At 39.4% G+C, this 19,381-nt stretch overlaps 1 protein-coding gene across 1 annotated transcript in view; it reads right to left on the minus strand.

The window, feature by feature from the left end:
• Window positions 1-3,893: 3,893 nt before the first annotated feature.
• Window positions 3,894-19,381, minus strand: part of LOC143276441 (poly(rC)-binding protein 2-like) — a 183,144-nt gene continuing 167,656 nt past the window's right edge. Inside the window, exon 14 of the mRNA XM_076580933.1 lies at window positions 3,894-4,059. Within this exon, the coding sequence (XP_076437048.1) occupies window positions 3,894-4,059 (166 nt within the window). The remainder of the gene's footprint in view (window positions 4,060-19,381) is intronic.

The following is a 19,381-nucleotide window of genomic DNA, read 5'->3' on the forward strand; positions in this document are numbered from 1 at the left end:
AACGCTCAGTTTGGTATTTTCCAGTCAAACTTGGGAGAAAGGGCGAGAGTGGGATTCGAACCTAGACTCTCATGGACATTGTACATTGTATTGGTAGATAAGTGTCTTTTCACTATTCTGCAACCCCCCCCTCCCCTTTTGTGTGTGTGTGTGTGTGTGTGTGATCTAATCATATGAAAGTAGACTTTCCCCATAAACACTTTTTATAGTTTCGTAAGGTGGCAGCATTCCACAAAATATTTCTCTCTTTTCTTTGTCACAGTGTATGTAAAACATACCCATTTGGATTAGGGGTGTGGGTGTCAAAAAAACAAACAAACAAAAACAACAACAACAAAAAACAACAACAGAAAGAGACAAAACTTTGTCTGTTATAATGATATACAAAAAATTTTTTTTAAAAGTTTTTTACTTGTGTGATTGGGGTGTCAGTTTGTGTCACAATTTTTGGTGTGAATGTCACAGTGTGTTAGCCCAAGGCCAAGTGTCCTAAAAGCCCTCTTGGTCAAGAGAGTGGGGGATGTAAGTTGGGGCATGACACTCTCCACTATAATCAACTTCTAGACCAGATAGTTGGGACAGCAGCTGCCGCCTCTGCTGTTCTGATAGTCATAGTTGTACATGACTGATTATCATACAGTTGATATTATTGACACTCTCAGGTGCAGTTTGAATTAAGATTTTTTGATATGCTTTTGGGTTAATCTGTAATCATTAAGGGTCGGGAAAAAAATGAATGTTTGACCTTTTTTTTTTAAAACATTTTATTTCGTTTTGTTTTATTTCAAATTTTGATGGGTGTTGCTTTGCATTTTAAACTTGATTTCCAGAGCTTGTCAAATTGAGTCAAGTGTTTGATCAGATTTCATCCTCTGTTTCAAGATTAAGCTGTGGTCTGTGATATTTGTATTTGTATTTCTTTTTATCACAACCGATTTCTCTGTGTGAAATTCGGGCTGCTATCCCCAGGGAGAGTGCGTCGCTATACTACAGCGCCACCAATTTAAAAAAAAATTTGACCTGCATGCAATTTTATTTGTTTTTTCCTGTCGAAAGAGGATTGAGAGATCTCTTACAATGATGGCAATCATGGTCTGTGATATTGACTTACTGAGACATGATGATGATGATGGTCATGATTTATGGCTAGCATTTCAAAGTAGCTGTCATTTGTGTGTGAGTTTTGTAAGGATAGGCATCTTAAAAAAACAACAACCCAAAACCATGTTAAACTAATAACAGAAAAAAAAAAGTTTTGATATCAACATCTTAAAGATGATCACATCAATAAGTAGACTTATCTTTGTCTTTTGATGTGGATATCATAAATACTTTTTTTTAATATATGCAGATTTAACTGAGGTTACTCATGACATTACGGTTGGTATTGAGTTGAGTGGCCTAACATTTATTTCAAAGAAAAGAACCTTTTGAAGTAAAAAAAAAAAAAAAAAGTAATTGTAATAATAACAATAGTTCCCCCCCTCCCCACCCTCAGTGATGGTAACAACAACAGCAGCAGCAGCAATAGCAATAATAATAATAATAATAAATTGTAACCAGTCCTTTGGCTTTTGACTCTTATGAAGTTGTCAATTGGACACAGTTGGTAGGATAATTAAGATCAGTACGTAAAAACTAAAAACGAAATAAAACAAAACAAAACAACCCCCCCCCCCCCCCAAAAAAAAAGCACAACCCAACAACTATATATAATATATATACTGACAGGTGCAGTAGTGGAGTTGGTCTTCTTCTATGTTCGTGGTCTGCGACTCTCATGTTCACTTGTATCCATGGACTTTTTTCTTTTCTTTTCTTTTCTTTTTTCTTTTCATTTTATTGCTTTAGTTGGGCGCTTTCTCCTCTTTTCTTGGTCTCTGGAGGGTTTATAAAAAAAGGTTCTGCTGATCCTAATAGATTGTTTCCCTAAGTTTATTTGACACCATGGTTGTGATGGCTGTGTGTGTGTGTGTGTGTGTGTGTGTGTGTGTGTGTGTGCGAGAGAGAGAGAGAGAGAGAGAGAGGTGAGTGAGTGTGTGTGTGTGTGTGTGTGTGTGTGTGTGTGTGTGTGTGATGAGATAGAGAGAATGTGAGTGAGTGTGAGAGAGAGAGAGTGTGTGTGTGTGTGTGTGTGTGTGTGTGTGTGATGAGATAGAGAGAATGTGAGTGAGTGTGAGAGAGAGAGAAAGTGTGTGTGTGTGTGTGTGTGTGTGTGTGTGTACATGTGTTTGTTAGAGAGAGAGAGAGAGAGAGAGAGAGATTGATTAGAGAGAGAGAGACAGAATGTGAGACTGAGAGTGTGTGTGCTTGTGTGTGTATGTTTGAGTGAGATTAGAAAAATAGAGAGTATGTGAGTGAGTGTGTGTGTGTGAGTCTGTGTGTTTGTGTGAGAGAGAGGGAGAGAATGTGAGTCAGTGAGAGAGAGAGAGAGAGTGCTTGTGCGTGTGTATGAATGCATAGGTGTGTGTGTGTGTGTGTGTGTGTGTGTGTGTGTGTGTGTGTGTGAGAGAGAGAGAGAGAGAGAGAGAGTATGAAATGAAACCAAATTAATTTTATTTCAAGAGAGTACTGGAGTAAGCTTTTTTGCTTAAATTATATATATATATATATTTTTTTTTTTTTTTACATCCAGATTGTCTGAAAGGAAAAACAAAAACAAAATGAAGAACACACACACAAAAAAAATCATGTACAGGTCACATTCCATGTACTGAAAGAGAAGAATGAGATCGAGAGAGAATGAGACTCGCAGAGTGTGCATGAGAGAGAGAGAGAGAGAGAGAGAGAGAGAGAGAGTGTGTGTGTGTGATAATTCTTCCAGATGCTCAGTTTTCAGGCAGTTTACGTTTCACTGAAGACAGAACCCTGCCCAAATTAAACAAGAGATGTCTGGAGATATTGCTGGTTATTTAGTCTGCCGGGGTTGAAAGATGTTTCTTTTGTTGACTGTTTTTGTCGGCGTCTTGTCCGGAGCAGACATTTCTGTTTTGAACAGGTTTTAAATATATATCTTTTTATAGTGTCTGGTGTGTGTGTGTGTGTGTGTGTGTGTGTGTGTGTGTGACATTGGATGGGTATAGAATTCATCATGGAATCCATAGAGTTGTACACTACACCGGAGGTTACTGCAATGTAGAATTGTGCGTGTGTGTGTGTGTGTGATTGGGTGGGTATAGAATTGACCATGGAATCCATAGAGTTGTACACTACACCAGTGGTTACTGCACTGTAGAAATGTCTGTGTGTGTGTATGTGTGTGTGTGTGTACACGTGTGTGCGCGTTTATGTGAGTGTGTGTGTACACGTGTGTGTGTGTGTGTGTGTGTGAGTGGATGGATATGGGATTCATGAAGGAATTCCATAGAGTTGTACACTACACCAGAGGTTACTGCACTGTAGAAATTGTGTGTGTGTGTGTCACTGGGTGGGTATGAATTCATCATGGAATCCAAAGAGCCGAACATTATACCAGAGGTTACTGCAATGATAATAATAATGATTCTGATACTGTTAATAGTGTTGATATATATTTTTTTCTGCTGATGTATTTCTTTTATACTGTGTGTAAAATTGTGCCATAAATGGTTTAATTCTTATGTAATCAGTGTATAAAATTGTGCCATAAATGGTTTAATTCTTATGTAATCAGTGTATAAAATTGTGCCATAAATGGTTTAATTCTTATGTAATCAGTGTATAAAATTGTGCCATAAATGGTTTGATGTTGATGTGATTCACCTTCTTGGGGGGCGGGGGGGGAAGGGACAACTCGTCTCCAGAGAAGTATCTAAAAATCATGTAGCATGTGAACTGTAATGCAGCTGTGAAGGGTACTGAATCGTCCTGAAAAATATTTTCATGTCTTTTTGTTGTCTTCTTCCTCTCGTTCGTCAGATGGACAGCCCAGTCTGCGCGATGAAGACAGCTGTGTATGCTGCAGGTCCTCCGTACAGCCGTAGAGCTTCTGGGTCACTGGAGTTGGGTCGGGCCAGTACTGACCACCTCCTGAGCGCCTCATGGAAGGGGCAGGACTGCAGCAGGTGATGTGTTGTCTGGCTGTCGGTAACCATAGGGGCACCGTGCTGATTGACCGATGTGGAGTTTGGTGCTTAAGTGGTGGTTTAGGCGGTTGTGGCCTGTCCCGAGTCTGAACGCTGACTGAGAATCCCGTTTGTTTCCCACCTCGTCAGCAGGTTAAACAGGGGATCTGTTGTTTTGTGGCGTGGGATGCTGTTGCATCCACTTCTTCTGTTGCTTGGCCTTGATGATGGTCTTTTACCTCAGAGTGGCGGGAGGGAGGGAGGGAGATGAAATGAAATGCAACCAACTTTATTTCAAGAGGGTAGCGAGTTCCGTGGACAGGTTTTAGTAGTATCCAGCCTGGAAACCTGATGCTTGTGAGGAGGACTGCCTTGGCGTGTGGCTGACAAGGCTGAATGGTTAACGTGATGGACTTTACGCTCTTAGGGTCCTGGGGTTCAATTCCTGGTATCAGGGCCTGGGTTAACCCTTTTCAGTTCTTCCCCTTCTGAAAACGGAATATGGCTGAATAAATGGGAGGTGGGTTGGGGATGGGGGGTAAGGTAAACACGGCCGGACATGTAAAAGCCCACTTGTGTACATGAGTGAATGTGGGAGTCACACCCCCACACCCCCCCAAAAAAAACAACAGATTATCACTTTCTTTTTCTAATTATTACCCTCTGTGACCAAAACACCCTGTGGCAAATAGTTGTCACTGAGCATAAAATATGCTTGGCACTGAAAGTGTTAATCTTTTTATGCACTGAAGTATTTTTTCTTTCGTGTGCGTTCTTTTTTTTTTTTTTTCTCTCTCTCTTCACCTTTTTATCTTTTTATGCACCAAAAGTATTTTTCTTTTATGTGTTGGAGGATTTTTTGTTGTTTTTTTTGTAAAAAAAAAAAAAAAAAAAAAATCGAAAGTCATACATTTAATCAGAATGGCTGACGCTTTCAGTTGTCAGCATGCCCTACCAGGGGTTATCTGCCTTTAGGAACTTGGTGATGGAGTGGAATGCTTCAACAGTTTAACTCGCTCAGTACGGCCAGTTCTCTCTTCTCCTCTACACAGACCCCTCGGATGTCCAGTGGGTGTCTGAATGACCCAACCTTTAGCTTCCGTCATCAGAATTGTGGTATTCTTTGTCAACATTCACCTCTTCAGTATAAGAGCCTTCCGCTTGCAATATTTTGATGATGGTAATTGGGCTGAAACGCTGTTAATGTCGTCTCTTTCGCCGTTCGTATGGAGAGAGTTAACGTTTAGTGGCTAATGACGACGTAGACAGATTTGTTTGCGCTTTCTTTCTGGCATCAAGGCTTTGGGCGTTTTCAACACTTGTTTTTTGTTTTGTTTTTGTTTGGGTTAAAAAGAAATCTTGGTTGCATTGGTGTGGTGGTTCTTGTTAAGGCGTAAAACATTTACGTGCCATTTAACTGTAAAAAAGAAAAAAAAGAAGTACTTTTTAACATTTTTTTGTTTTGTTTTTGTGATTGTTGTCATGAAATGGGTTAGCTCTTTGTGTGTGTGTGTGTGTGTGTGTGTGTTTGGGATGATGTGTGGGGATTTGGTATTTGTGTTCTTGCATACTTTTTTTTTGTGATCTGATGTCAGTGTGAGATGGTCTTATGGATGCATATTTGTGTTGTGTGTCAAGAATTTTGGTATGTGTAGATTTGTTTTGTTTAATGTGTTCTTGTGTATAAAGGATTTGGGGGGAAGGGGGGGGGGGGGGGTTGTTTTTCTAAAAATTATCATGTGTGTATTCTTATATGTGAAGGTTTCAGGCATTTTTGTGTCTACTTTTGCATGTTCAAGTTTTGGGTTGAAATGTAGGTGTTTTTTTTTGTGTGTGTGTATTCTTGTAAGTGAAAGCTTTAAGGTGATAAATATATATATATATATATATATATGTGTGTGTGTGTGTGTTTGTGTGTGTTGTTGTTTTTGTAAGTGAAAGTTTTGGGGTAATGTGTAATTCTTGTTTGTGTCTCATGTTCCTGTGTGTGGATGTTTGGGGTGAAATGTAGTGGTGGTGGTTGTTGTGTGTGTGTGTGTGTGTGTGTGTGTGTGAATGGAAGTCTTGGGCGTGATATGTGTGTATATATGTGTGTGTTCTTTTAATGTTTTTAGGGATGTGTATTTGTTATGTATACGTTTTTTTTTTCTTTCAAATTGTATCGTAAAGTTTCCTTTTGTGAAGATTTTGGGGAATGTTTATTACTTGTTTTTTTTCTTCTTCAAATTTTGTGTGTGTGAAGGTGTATTTTTTTTTGGGGGGGGGGGGGGGGGGGGGGGCAGGTAAGTGTAATTCTTTTTATATGTGAAGTATTTTGGGGATGTGTAATGTAGAATTTATTTTTTATCGTTTGAGTGTGAAGGTTTGTCAATGGTTTTTTTTTTTCTGAGCAGACATTTGAATCGAGTTGTGCAGCAGGAGAATATTCTCCTTGGCCGATATTTGAATTCAGTTGTGCTGCAAAAGAATTCTCCTTGGCCAATATTTGAGTTCAACTGTGCTGCAAAAGAATTCTCTTTGGCCGACATTTGAATTCAACTGTGCCACAGGATAATTCTCTGTGGCAGACATTTCATTTCAACTGTGCCACAGAATTCTCTTTGGCTGTCATTTGAATTCAACTGTGCTGCAGTAGAATTGTCCTTGGCTGACATTTTAATAGAGTTGTGCCACAGCAGAATTGTTCTTGGCCGATATTTGAATTTAGCTGTGCCACAAGAGAATTCTTGGCTGTCATTTGAAATCAGTTCTGCCAAAGAATTCAGTTGTGCTGCAGGAGAATACTCCCTGGCTGACAAATTAAGACTTCAACTGTGCCACAGGATAATTCTCCTTCGTTGACATATGAATTCAACCGTGCTGCAGAAGAATCCTCATTGGTCGACATTTGAGTTCAACTGTGCCACAGGATAATAACTCCTTGCTTTATAAATTATGAATTCATCTTTGCCTCAGGAGAATTCTCCTTGGCAGACGTTGGGGAGAAGACGGGCTACAGAGAGGGAAGACTGGGGGGCTCGTACAACGCACAACACTGGAAGTGTAAAACGAAATGTCGATCAGCTTGCTCTCGCACACATACAAGCAGGCATGCACGCACGCACAAACACACACTAGCACACATACTTCTCCTCACACAAGTGCATGCACTCGCTCGTGTTCATGCCTACACACACGCTCGCACACATTCATGCACACATTCTTACACACACACACTTTCTCACCCACTCCCACATACTTTCCACCACCCACCAAAATTTTTTTTTTTTTTTTTTGGCAAAACAAATCAGTTTATTGTATCCAGCAATATATGTGACTCCATCAATGATGGGGCCAACTTCCTGCACACACACTCTCCACCCTTTAATGAGATAGTGAGATGATGTTTTTAAAAAAAAAAAGTTTCAAAATCAACACTGAAAACGAGTCATATTTAATAATTATGAATCACTTTAAACAACAAACCAAACCACAAATTAACATGAAAAAGAAAACAAAAAAATAATACCCCACCTCCTCATCCCCCACAGAACAATGGAAAATAATCACCCCATTGAACACCCACACACACACAAAATAACACAACTATGTTATATATTATCACACACCATTACAAAAGACTAGTGAAGTCAACAGATGCAATGCAATGTAATGACACACACAATACGACCATTCAAAAAATTAACACACAACAAAATATGCATTTGTCAACAAAACTATTATTATAATTTTAATCACCTCACTGCCCTGTCTCTGAGAATCTTTTTTTCTTTCCCAAATAATATGAAATGGTTTCCTCCATTTTCTCAACTAAAATCCTCCCCCTCCCTCCCTCCAAAAAACAAAAAAAAAAACACCACCAAACCCAAAAAATAGAAAACAAATCCTGTATTCTAATGAAAGTCAATTTTATTTAATAACTTTTCCCTTACATGGAACAGTCTTTATTCAATGGAAATTTCCCCAAACTATTTTTTTCTCTCTGCAAAAAAACCAAAAACATTTGTTGAAATATGAACACTTTCGACGCCAAAAAACAAATTCACAAAAAAAAGAAAAAAGTCCAAGGTGAAAATGTTAACATCATAATCATATCAGCCAATTTTCCTTTTAAGAACAACAACAAAACAAAACACAAAACCAACCAAAACTGCTGCTTCGTTTTGGATGTATACGTTTAAAAGAAAAAGAAGTCAACTCTGTATTGTTCTTGATGAATATCAACAGATTCAAAGTCATGATCTGGGCAGACATGCAAGATGAATCACAGAGGCATAATTAAAAAACAAACACACCAGAAAACAAAAACATAACAAGGATCCGAGTCAGAGACATCATTACGAAGAAGCCGAATCACCAAACAAGATGTAGTTCTCCCCTTCCTTCCCCTCTCCTCTCATCCCCCATACCACACTCCCACCCCCTCCTTTTGAACAAAAACTCGCATCACCTTCTTGCATCACACTGCCATCCCCATCGACTGGATCACCTTTTGTTAATGTCGTCAACAAAATGTACATTGCTGTCCCCCCTTTTTTTTTTCCTTTCAGTTTCAGTTCGGACACCCATTACAATTTTTATTAAGTCAGTCAGCTCTCTAAAGGTCATGATGAACACCAATTTCAATGCTTATTAAGTCAGTCAGCTCTCTAAAGGTCATGATGGACACCCATTACAATGCTTAAGTCAGTCAACTCTCTAAAGGTCATGATGAACACCCATTTCAGTGCTTAAGTCAGTCAACTCTCTAAAGGTCATGATGGACACCCATTTCAATGCTTATTAAGTCAGTCAGCTCTCTAAAGGTCATGATGGACACCCATTACAATGCTTATTAAGTCAGTCAGCTCTCTAAAGGTCATGATGGACACCCATTACAATGCTTATTAAGTCAGTCAGCTCTCTAAAGGTCATGATGGACACCCATTTCAATGCTTATTAAGTCAGTCTGCTCTCTAAAGGTCATGATGGACACCCATTACAATGCTTATTAAGTCAGTCAGCTCTCTAAAGGTCATGATGGACACCCATTACAATGCTTATTAAGTCAGTCAGCTCTCTAAAGGTCATGATGAACACCCATTTCAGTGCTTAAGTCAGTCAGCTCTCTAAAGGTCATGATGGACACCCATTTCAATGCTTATTAAGTCAGTCAGCTCTCTACAGGTCATGATGAACACCCATTACAATGCTTATTAAGTCAGTCAGCTCTCTAAAGGTCATGAATGATGGACACCCATTACAATGCTTATTAAGTCAGCCAGATATCTAAAGGTCATGATGGACACCCATTACAATGCTTATTAAGTCAGTCAGCTCTCTTAAAGGTCATGATGGACACCCATTACAATGCTTATTAAGTCAGTCAGCTCTCTAAAGGTCATGATGGACACCCATTTCAATGCTTAAGTCAGTCAGCTCTCTAAAGGCCATGATGATCGAATCTGAAATATCTGTGTAAAAATGTTTCAAAATAAAGAAAAAAATCTTTATAAAAGAAGAGAATAAAAATAGTAAGAAAAGAAAAGAAAAGAAAAAAAAAAAAAAGGTGGTTCTTGAGGAAAAAATTGGTTCTGATTATTCGAATAATACTCTTTTTTTTTTTCATCACACGACTTCTCACCCATATCGCTGTCTGTGTGTCCTCTAAAAAACAAAACAACTTCGGATCTTTATGTTATGGACGTTTACAAGCCAGCCCACACTCACATCCCTCCCCAGCAGAATTTTTCATGCACACAAAATGCTGCTGCTTTTATGTGATTTCAGTCAGGGGGACAGTCTATGATTTTTTTTTTTTTTGCATGAGAAAAGAACAACAGTTTTAGACTTTCAGGGTGGTGGTGGTGGTGGTGGTGGGGATCTTGCAAGAAGAAGAAAGGGGAAAGAAAAAAAAAAGAAAGAAAAAAAAGGAAACAAAATCAAACCACCAAAACACCCAACCCCAACGAACTACCTGAAACTACAGAGGTTCAGAAAGTAGCAAAAAGGCACCCCCCCCCTCCCCCCCCCCCTCCCCAAATTCAGCGGAATGTGTGACTCGATCTGGAGGTTGTCGCAGTACAGTCTACATAATACAATACCAACCAGTTGCTCCTACTTTTTCAACCCAACGTCTTACTTGGCTAATAATACTTTTCGCGCCCTAAATCCAAGAACTGAAAGAAATGAAACATTTGGAGGGAGGGGGAGGGGGGTGGGGGGAAGTGGGGGGGACAAAACGTATTTTGTTTTTCAAGAACACAGGAAGCAGATAATGGAAGTTTGTGAGGAGAGGGGTAGGAGAGGGGGGGGGGACTGAATTAACACCCTCCTACACACACACAAACAAAACGCAAACAATTATTTACAAGTATCCCTGATGGAAATGATGCCATGATGAATAGTTATTTGGGAGAAGGACCAAGGCGAATGTTTTTTTTTTAATAATGAATTTTTAAAATTAACTACTCTTAATTTCCTCACAAGCAGAAGTTTGGGTAAAAATTATCTCCAAAATGCACCAGTTTATTTAATTCGTCACAGTTTTGAAATAAATCATTGCTATTTTATTATTTTTTTAAAAACATAACGCTATCATTGAGTGCTTTGCGCACCACAGCTTATTTATATATTTATGAATTAAAGAAAAACAAAAACAAAATATATAATCTATCGTAGCCTGTAACTACAATAATCTGCGACCTTTGAGATCACTGGCTGACAGAAAGTGCAGCACAGAGGTTGAGAAATGGTCAGTGGGGAGAGAGAGAAAAAACAAAACAAAACAAAATCCCAAACCCTGATATATAAAGTCTCATGAATTTTCTTTTTATGTTGTCATTGAAACTCTTAAACCCTTACTGGAGAGAGAGAGGGGGGCAAAAAAAGAAAAAAAGGTGGTGATTTTCGTTTTCTGAATTATGCTGGAATCGCGATAAAATATTGCAGCCAGAATTATGCACGGGCCAGGTAGCTAGGTTTCCCTTTCGTCCCCCCCCCCCCCACAACATTAAACACACATCACGAACAAACAAACCTGAAAAGAAATGCTGATTATTATTATTATTATTATTTTTCTCTCTATCTCTCATGAAAATCCATAAAGAACGGAACATAGTCAACTGAACAAGTCTTTTGTACAGCTGACTCTGAAATGAACACTTCGATCTTGACTTGTTCACTCAAAGTTACCAGAAACATCGACTAACCACTTCTGTGATGCAACAACACCCTATACGTACATACAACGGTCGCTTCTCTCCACAAACAGTGGACAACAATATGGAGAAAAAAAAAATGACAAGAAAAAATAGGAAGTAAAATATTATCGCAGTCATTCGCTTATGCAACCTGACATTAAAAAAATCCCGTAACAACAGATTTTAAACTTAGCTTGAAGTGAGTGGGGAAAGGGCGTGACTTTTTATTTATTTATTTATTTATTTTATTATACAGTATTCTTCACCTTATATTTACAAAGAAACGATTGCAACGTCACACAACACTAATCCTTAAAAAAAAAAAAAAAAAAAAAAAAAAAAAGGCTAGCTGAATGTGAGCGACACACAACGTCTAACAGACATACAGTATAAGAGGAATGAGCAACCCGGACTGTGCTAAAACATCCTTGCTTGGTAACACATAGAACTAAAAAAACTGAAACACTGCCCCCCCCCCCCCCCCCGCCCCCATTCCTCCTCCTTTCCTCCCTCTCACCACCACCCCCCACCTCCCCACCACAACCCCACCCCCACCCCCCTTCTAGCCCCGACTCCTTGAACCGAATTTTGCGGCAACCCGTAAAATGCTGACCATTTTCCATTCCTGTATTGTAACAGGGGGGGGGAAACCACACACACACAAAACAAATACAAAAAGAAACACCCCCCCCACCCCCGCCCCTCTTCAGCGAACAAACCTGATTCCCATCCTGAAACTAGAACTAGCGACGCCAGATGACTAGCACACAAAAGACTGGACAAGATCCAGCAGGAAGGAAGTGGACAAGTAATACCGCAAGGCAGAAAAACAACAACAACAAAAAACAAACAACAAAACTGGCTCCTGTGGATAAACGTACAACAACACTCAAAATAACACGGCACTATGTCACTATTCAGTGTACTCTCCAGCTAAGTGCACACGTTTACAACACGCAGGTGACCTTGGGCAGACAGTAGTTTTTTTGTTTTTTTTAAATATATATATATATATATATATATTTTTTTTTTAATACATTTAAAGTCGGACAACATAGAGGTCTTGTCATACCGTTGAGCACAAACATATACATGTCCAAAAAATGGTGAAGCCAAAAGTTGTAAAACATACATGTACAGTGTTATCATTATCATAATTATCATTATTATTATTATTATCAGACCAACAAAGAAGTTCCGAAGACAAGTCAAAAACAGCATATACAAGAAGAGAGATGAACGAGAGAGAGAGAGAGAGAGAGAGAGAGAGAGAGAGAGATGCTCTCGTCACATCAACATGAACAAACGAGGGAAAGGATGTAGAATAAAAAATAAAGCACTGCTGTTTCACAACCTCGAAGTCTTGTTCCTTAAATTGTGAAAGGAAAAGAACACTTGTGTTTGTTTGCGGTTTTTTTTTTCTTCTTCTTCTTCTCATCTCTTTCTCTCATCCGGAACAATCAGAAACATGATTAACTCTTTCTTCATCTAGAAAACAACATTAAAAAAAAAAAAAAAAAAAAAAAAAAAATCACCATTTTGAGCACACTTGGCTAAAAAAGTATAATACAAGATGTTTTTTTAAAAAAATAACCTGGTCATTATAGGACATCTAACCATGTTTTTGTTTTTTTTTTCTTTTCGGGGAAACATTCCACTAACGATCAAAAGTTGTACGTAAAAAATATAATTTCTCCCAGAAGACTGAAACTTTCCAAAGACCATTTCATCAGTCATTAAAATCTAATCAGAATTTACAAAAAACAAAACAAAAACCCAACAACAAAAAAACCCCAACAAACCAACAACAAAAAAACAACAACGAAAAAAAAAAAAAAAACAACCCCAAAAGAGAAGCTTTAAAAGCAAAGATCCACCAGACAAAAATATTGTCAAGAAGTTCAACAAAGACAAAAAGCCAAATATTCATGATACTTGTACAAGATGAATCAACTACTACTTGCATGGTTCAAACAAGAACAACATCTAACACAAACCACTTTGCCACTATACTGATGACAGATCCATCATTTTGTTGGAGGTTTTTTTTTTTTGTTCACAGTTTTCACAAAAAAAAGAAAGAAAAAAAAGTGATATCTTTTTTCTATCAGGCCAATAAAAACCTGAAAGTATACAAGCAGAAGTTTTTTCCTTAAAAAAAAAAAAAAAAAAGAGAAAAGAAAAGAGAAAAATAGACCACCCGTGTTTTACAGCAGTTAATGTGGATTTTAAAACACTAAGCAGCTAGAATAATTATGTTCCTTTCATCTGAAATTTACTCCTTTTTTTTTTTCTTTTCTTTTTCGCTTAACATTACTTTCTTCTTCTTTGTAACAAAACTCCTTTGACATTGGGGAAAAGGCTACACACAGTGTTTAATTCTCTGCGTTCTGCTTACAACTGAAGGATATATATATATATATATATGGAAAAGATAGAAAAATACATTTTCTGCGCATGAAAAAAACACCCCCATTCCCCCCAAACAAACAAACAAAAACCCCAACAACAACCAAGGTTGTAAACGGTTCCTTTACAGAGAGAGACACAGTTGTGTTAAGTTTTCCACACTCTAAGTACTGAAGCGAAGCGAATCCCCCTGCCCCCCTCACCCCTCCCAGACCCCCCCCCCAAAAAAAAAGATGAGCTGCTACAAGCATTTCCAGCGAATGGTATTTGAATCTGAAGATCGCGCAAATGTGAGCAGTGTGAGCACAAATGATAATGTCTTGTAAATGTCCATATTCAATGATATCTTATTCATCATCACCCAAAAGATATGATTGTCATCATGTCGATTTGTAAGCTGAATTTATTAAGTAGACTACGTACATGTACATGTTGTTGTGTACACTTAATTCCATGCTTGTGTGTGTGTGTGTGTGTGTGTGTGTGTGTGTGTGTGTTCTAGAAAAAAAAAATCCTTTAATCAGAAGACTGGTGACACATATAATAACTCGGTGACTTACAGTTACAAAAGCTACATTTAAAGGGGTAATCAGTCGTTTCACAATTCCATGATTTATTTCCCCAAATGCAGGCCCCCTTCCTTCAAACTTACAAGATTAACTTTCCAGCTTCAAAGTGAATATATCTGTGAAATTGCTTAATATTAGAATGTACATTCAAACACGAAACTGCTTATGGATCAAAGAATATTGCACGACTATGAGAGTATATAAAAAGAAAATGCTCCACGTTGTTTTGGCAGTATATTTGGCGAGTATGAAAAAAAATATCATAATGCTGACCGACGATTACTAACGCGATGGTTTTTTTTTTTTTTTTTTCCTGCCCCATCATCTGCACCATTTCAGTGGCATTACTCCCACGCCGCTCATTTAGATTCCCCCATACATGGCCACACCCGGGTTCGTCCGTCACAGTCCCACCGTCGGCAGCCCGCAGGGAATAATCGATGTTAGGTCGCCAGGAGGCCACACACCAGAGGAGACCCTGCACTGCTGCTGATTCACTTCGGTGGTGTTCAGTGGTGCCTGTTTTAACGTGCATAGGACACCACCTACTAAGCCCCCTACTAACGACAGTAATGGCTTAGTAGCGGAGCCAGACCGACTGAGCGTCCCTCCCAGAGTGGAGACCGCGACCACGCCCCTCAAACAGCAGCCCCCCATGAATATGCCGACACTGAAGACATTGACAGGACTCACCCCAAGCACGGAAGTGGAGGGGTATCGAAACTGAGGTCACCATGAGAGCAGGACATGAAAGGCCACAGACTTTGAGACTGTTTTGTTTATAATGACGATGATGAAGGAGTGCGCGATGTGTTTGTCCAGATATGTGCAAACCGTTTTCTTCTTATGTGTGAACGAAACTGATATGTCGATCAATACAAAAACACAATGGATATGATCAGCCCAGAGATCAAATAGGAATTGTCAGACTAAGAACGAAATCACCTCACGGTCTTTCTTCTTCTTCTTCTCTTCTTCTTCTTTTTCTCAAACTGAACTCTTTAAAACAAAAAAAACAACAACCAACAACAAAGCACCCAGAACACCTCCCTGAAGTATCCAAGCGAGGAAAAAGATTCCTTCAGCACAAGAAACCACTTCTCACGATAAAAAAAACAACAACAAAAAACCACAAACAAAAAACAAACAAAAAAACAACAACCCCAAAACAAAAAAACAACAAACAAAAAAACCTCCAACAACATTACAACCGATAATAATCCTTCAAATAACTGGAACAGCATACACACTGTGTATTCCTTCACATAAACTGAAAGCGAACAGTACTTTTTTGTTTGTTTGCTTGTTTGTTCATCTATATTATGTACACGGCAACTTTACAGTTTGCACTAACAAGAACTGAAAATGAGTAGTACGCTTGTTAATCTCTATACACGTCACGATGACTTCATAACTGCACTGTACAAGCTGGGTCTCTTAGTTCAAAGAGATACATGTACCGGAACACGTTTCCAGGAGATTATTAGTTCTCATGGTCACAGCAGAAGAGATACAGCCAAGAAGAACAAACTCAGAGCCGACACCATCGATTTCAGCTGCAAAGATGAAGAGGACTCGTTTGATCAAACTATGTGTGTGTGTGTGTGTGTGTGTGTGCGTGTGTGTGTGTGTGTGCGTGTGTGTGTGTGTGTGTGTGAAACAGGCAAGTTGTTTCTGCATAACATATGGGCTCAAAGAATGCAAGAGAGAATACACGACTAAGTCAACTCAGTGTTGCATGTTACCATCACTTTTCAGTCTGCGTTTTTCAAGGAGATGTCACTGCGTTCGGACAAGACACCATATATACACGCCACACCACATCTGCCTGACCAGCAGTGTAAGTCGGACCTTTGACTGCATTCATACATATCCGTGTACCTATCAGGCTGGGCCTCTCCTGCAGAGTTTGGCCAGAGGACAGCTCTCTTGTTTGCCGTGGGATGTCTTTCAGTGCACACAGGATCTCAGTTTCATCTTCTCACCCCAGTGACTAGATACCGAGTTTGGTTTTTCAATCAAAAATGGGAGAAAGGGTGAAGACAAGGATTTGAACCCAGACCACCCACAGACAGGCAGACAGGCGTCCTATCATTCTGTCACCTCCCACCCCGTCCATTAATACTGCAAGTCCCTATCACGGAACGTGCGGGTCACTAACTAAAGTTGAAAATAAACTCTACAGGATGACATATGGACTTCCTCCATTGCTGTGACATCACACCAGTACTTGGAAACTGACCCGTCTTAAACATTCCGCCACTCCCCCCCCCCCCACCCTCCTGTCCATAAATGCTGCAAGTCCTTTAACATGGAACGTGCGTGTCAGTCTTTAACTAAAATTAAAAAAAAAAAAATCCAGGTTGACAGGAACATTTTCCACTGCTGTGCCATCACATCAGCACATACTGACCGCATTCTAACATAAGACCTGAGGCGATTTCACACCAGGGTGGTGGTCTGACGGGGGAAAAAAACAACCCCAGACACTTTCCTTCAGGAAACGATAGATTCTAAGCTGGGAGGGGAAAGGGCGGTTGAAATCTAAAAAAACATGTCCCCCAAGACTTCACCCAACTGGTTTCTGAAGACGACTAGGCCTCTGTGGGACAAGAGGCTGACCTGACAAAGTAACAACGGTTCATCATCACCGCTTGCGCAACAGAGGGCTGGAAGATTTGTTTGGAAATCTTGCAAACACAAGACGACCATCAGAATCTTTTACAACTCTAATGGGCATGAGAAATCACCATATATATATCGTCTACCCAATGTAGATAGCTGAGGTCATCAGGACTTGAAGAGAGCGGATGACGCGAGACAAAACAATCGCTAGTTCACTGAGCCTACGGACAGAACTTGCTGTGTTTCCACAACCAACACCACAGTGGTCGACACACTGACACGGTGTCAGCAACAATACCCATCACAATGACACATCACTGACGATTGTCATCAACAGAAACAGCGCCCACAAGACATGGTAATACTCCAAAAAGGCCATATTATCATGAAAAAACAAACCAAAAAAACAAAAACAAAACAAAACAACAACAACAAAAAAAACAACAACAAAAAAACCTGACTGGACAAGGAATACGAACAACACAAGTTGCAGGAACTGTCCTCGTGGGGTAAGATTCTGCAAGGAGTCTACGCTGTAAACGACACACCGTTCACGAGGAAACTGACATCACAATGTCTTCCGTAAACGTTGGCAATTCAGCAGACGACGATGAATCGACTTACATAATGCCAAGGTTCTATTGCACGTGACTTGGCAATTTCAAGAGAACACCCCCTCTCCCCCTAACAGTTTCTATTGCACTTGTGAATTTTGCTATTTGCAAAACACTCGTCAAAGTGTTGCAATGCTTCCCCTGTGTAATACTCAACGAGAAATCGAACGGTAAGGGGGTCAAGAAGAACACTTTTGACGGGGCAGAAACTTGCCTTTTGACACCGTTCCTGCACCATCCTTCACTTTAAAAAAAAAAAAGCTACTGTCTACCAAAAAACCCGCCAAAAAACCACTGACTGAATGAACACATGCCTACCAACAATGGTTTATGGTCACACACTGTCATCACATGTTGAAAATCAAGAAAGAAAAAATGTTTTGATGTATAAAATCTGGTCTCTTTAAAAAAAAACAAAACCTTATTGGCTGAAATTTGTGGTGCGTTGAGTGAAAAAAAAGAAGAAAAAAAAAAAAAGAAAAAAAGAAAAAAGAAAAAGATATTACTTTGCACTGATCTAGTCTCAAATCAAAGCTGCCAGTTGTAACTAAATAGCCGAGTGTGTGTACACAGTTCTGAATCAAGACCGTCAATTCAAAAGAGGCTGGACATCAGATTGGGAATTATCCAGGATGCGCTACTGGCACATGTGCGTACATGCGCTCATGTGTATAATGCTAGACTTTCCCCCTGCCTACCCAAAATGCATGAACCACGGTACATGGTCAGCTAGAATACAGCCAGTGAAGATGAACGACTTTCACTGTTCTGATCATTTCATATATATATATATATATATATGTGTGTGTGTGTGTGTGTGTGCGCGCGCGGGCATGAGTTGGGTAATCGTCTACTTAAAAAAAAAAAAAAAAAAAATTACCGCACCTGATGGCATTGCTCTTTATGATGTGTCAACCCAGTACACTTGGTAATGAAGACATTTTCTATTCTACTCTACTCTATTTACTTCTCCTGTGTCTTCCAAATCTCCGCTTAACCCAAGGCAGCAGGATTTGGCAGGCAACACCTTGAATTTTTTTTTATAAGGACAAAACAACAACAACAAAACAAACCAACCACCAATAAGTATGATAACACATATACATCATCAACATAAAAAAGTATCATTATGTACATGTCATATCATCATGGATAAAAAAAACAACAACAACCCAAACATATATAGAAAAAGAAAAGAAGAAAAGAACGCGGCAGCATGTCTTTTTTTGTTTGTCCCCCCCCCCCCCCCCCACCACCCACCCCAATCTCACAACCCAGTGATGAAGGACACATTGATTGAATGCAGGTAAGTAAAACTCTCGCCCACTTTCACAATGTGGGTCAGGTCAGGTCAGGTCAGGTCAAGCAATCTCCTGACCCGCTCAGGTCAGGTCAGGTTAGGTCAGGTCAAGCAATTTCCTGACCCGCTCACTAAATTTACGCCTTGTTATCAACCATTATTAATGGTAATAAAAAAAAAAAAATCAATACTTCCTTTCATTTGCTGTTTCTTTGTGAGTCTCTACTGAATTTTATGGCTTTTACTCCCCTTACACACACACACACATACATATATATATATATCTTTTTATATTTCATTTTGTCTTTAAATATGTGTGCTTTCTTTTCTCCCATCGTCTCGATAATTTCAAGGCCTTGTTTGCCTTTTATTTCCTTCAGATTTGAATACCCTTTCTATTTCATGTTCTCCTACCATGAATATACATCCATGAACATCATCAAATTTTGATCCCCCCATCCTCCCCCACTCCTCTTGACAGGTTCTGTTCCTTGCGAATAATGCCCCTTGACGATTTTCTTCAATCATATTCCTGGATTTGTTGTTGTTGTTGTCAGTCAGCTTTCAGTTCTTTCCCCTCCCTCCCACCCACCAAAGGACTGCAATCCCCCCTCCTCCCCCACCCCCACACTCTCTTTTC

This window comes from Babylonia areolata, chromosome 32 (genome assembly GCF_041734735.1).
Source record: "Babylonia areolata isolate BAREFJ2019XMU chromosome 32, ASM4173473v1, whole genome shotgun sequence".
Classification (NCBI taxonomy): Eukaryota; Metazoa; Mollusca; class Gastropoda; order Neogastropoda; family Buccinidae; genus Babylonia; species Babylonia areolata.